Genomic DNA, 1978 nt, shown 5'->3' with positions numbered 1-1978 from the left:
AATATTATAGAATTTGCATCAATAATAAAAACACTTACACATTCAAACATATAAATATAATGTGGTAATAATTGATGAAGATAAAATTAAATGAAGCTCAATCTCATAAATTGCAATAGGGAATTTCGAAAATAAAACTTTATTAATATTAAAAAAAAAATGTATTGCAACAATATGAGAGAAACAGGGATAAATATCCCTTACTAAAATTTGAAATCCAAATTGTCTTTAAACTAAAACAATTAATTCAAAAATGAAGAGCTTCATCTTCATGTGGACGATTTCACCCTTTATTCCAGCTTTCTGATCCAACTCAATTAAGTTCAAGTAGCTTGGCCTATAAGAAGAAGAAAACAAATAAACAAAGTTAGTCCAAAATCATAAATCCAATTGGATAATAATTCACTAAAACTCTTAAAGTTTATAAATGGAAATACCTTGTTTCTTTGCAAGAAGTTTAGGACACTGGGGTTTCCAATGACCTTTCTCATTGCAGTAGAAACACTTTCCTTTAAGTGTAGCATCACCAGAAGGAGCAGCCTTTTTCATGGCTTTTGTTCGCTTTTTGGTGTTCTTCCACTTCTTCTTCGATTTGGGCTTTGAAGCAGAGGCAACATTTGCTTCAGGTTTTATCGTCCCATTACCATTACCAGGATTATGAGGTTTACTCCCTTTCTTCTTGGGTCCTCCAATCAAATTTTCATAAGTTTGAAGGTCGTTGACTAATTCATGAAAGTCAATTTCCTTCTTATTCATGACATAATTTGATGTATATGGTAGAAATGCTGGAGTCAGGCTATTCAAGATAAGACTAACTTGAGTAGCACTGTCCATTTCAGCACCATGATCCTGGGCTTCTTGGAAATAACTAGACATGAGGAGAACATGGTCACGCACGTTTTGATGAGGTTCCATCCGTGCATTAATGTACTTCTTAGTCGCGTCAAAGCGTGACTGAAGTGATGCCTTACCGAATAGCTCATTTAACTTCGTCATAACTTCAGCAGCCTTCTCAGTTTTAGAAAACCGAGTTTTGAGGGTGTCAACCATGCTAGAAAGCATAAAGTATAGAGCTTTGTCATTTGCTTTCTGCCAACGCTCATACTTTTCTTTCACAGCTTTGGATGCATTGTCCCTAGGCACTTCAGGTGACGGCTCAGTTAAAACAAACAAGGCACTTTCTCCTATGAGAGCAATATTAATGTTCTCATTCCATTTATTAAAGTTAGATCCATTCAGCTTATTTTCAGTCAACAGTGATAACATGGGATTCATTTTGACAATACAGGATACTACAAAATAATAGAAATCAACAAATAGAAATTAATAATGGTTTAACACAAAATCAATTCAGAAATTATAAGCACATAGCAAGTAGGAATGATATGAGAAAATACTTAAAAAAAATTCAATCCTAAATAATTTCCAAGGTTTTCAACAAACTGATATCAGTGTCCCGTTTAGGCGAGAGTCTAAGCTACCATCCATTGAATAGAGTTGTCAGCTCATCTAAAATGTTAAACATTCTAGCAACCTTTTATTCGATCAAGATTAGAATCCAGCGTTGTCCCGTTTAGGCGAGAGTCAAGGCTATTCTATCTCATGAGCTTCTACCATTGTTTCGCAATTTGCAAGTCAAATATGATCGCCACCATTAGGGTGATCTATACCATATAAAACACTTACAAACCACTTATCATGCGAGATTAAACGGTGCAAAATTGCTAATGAACGTTCCTCCATTAGGGAGGATTACTCACTAAAACAAACGCGGTGTAAAACCCACAATGGAGATCGAATATCTTAATAATAATAAAGCTCATTATTTAAAATGTATTTTCTTTATTATTCTAATAAATAAATCTCATTAAATTCTATTTAAGAATTAAAATTCAAAAAATAAGAATTTAATATAATATTTATAAAATTATACTTAGATGGTGATTGAAATAAAATTAATTGTTTCCATCTTAGTAAT

The 1978-nt window shown here is 32.9% G+C and overlaps 1 protein-coding gene across 1 annotated transcript; it reads right to left on the bottom strand.

Moving 5' to 3' along the window:
* Nucleotides 1-669: 669 nt before the first annotated feature.
* On the bottom strand, nt 670-1727 carry LOC133032436 (uncharacterized; the record flags this gene model as incomplete). Its single annotated transcript, XM_061106380.1, has 1 exon — nt 670-1727. A coding segment is annotated over exon 1 (606 nt), but the record flags the coding sequence as incomplete, so codon positions are not given.
* Between the last annotated feature and the right edge of the window lie 251 nt (nt 1728-1978).

Source organism: Cannabis sativa, chromosome X, assembly GCF_029168945.1.
Source record: "Cannabis sativa cultivar Pink pepper isolate KNU-18-1 chromosome X, ASM2916894v1, whole genome shotgun sequence".
NCBI classification, from domain to species: domain Eukaryota; kingdom Viridiplantae; phylum Streptophyta; class Magnoliopsida; order Rosales; family Cannabaceae; genus Cannabis; species Cannabis sativa.
Note: the sequence above shows the minus strand (reverse complement) of the source record. Positions and strands in the feature narration are given on the sequence as shown.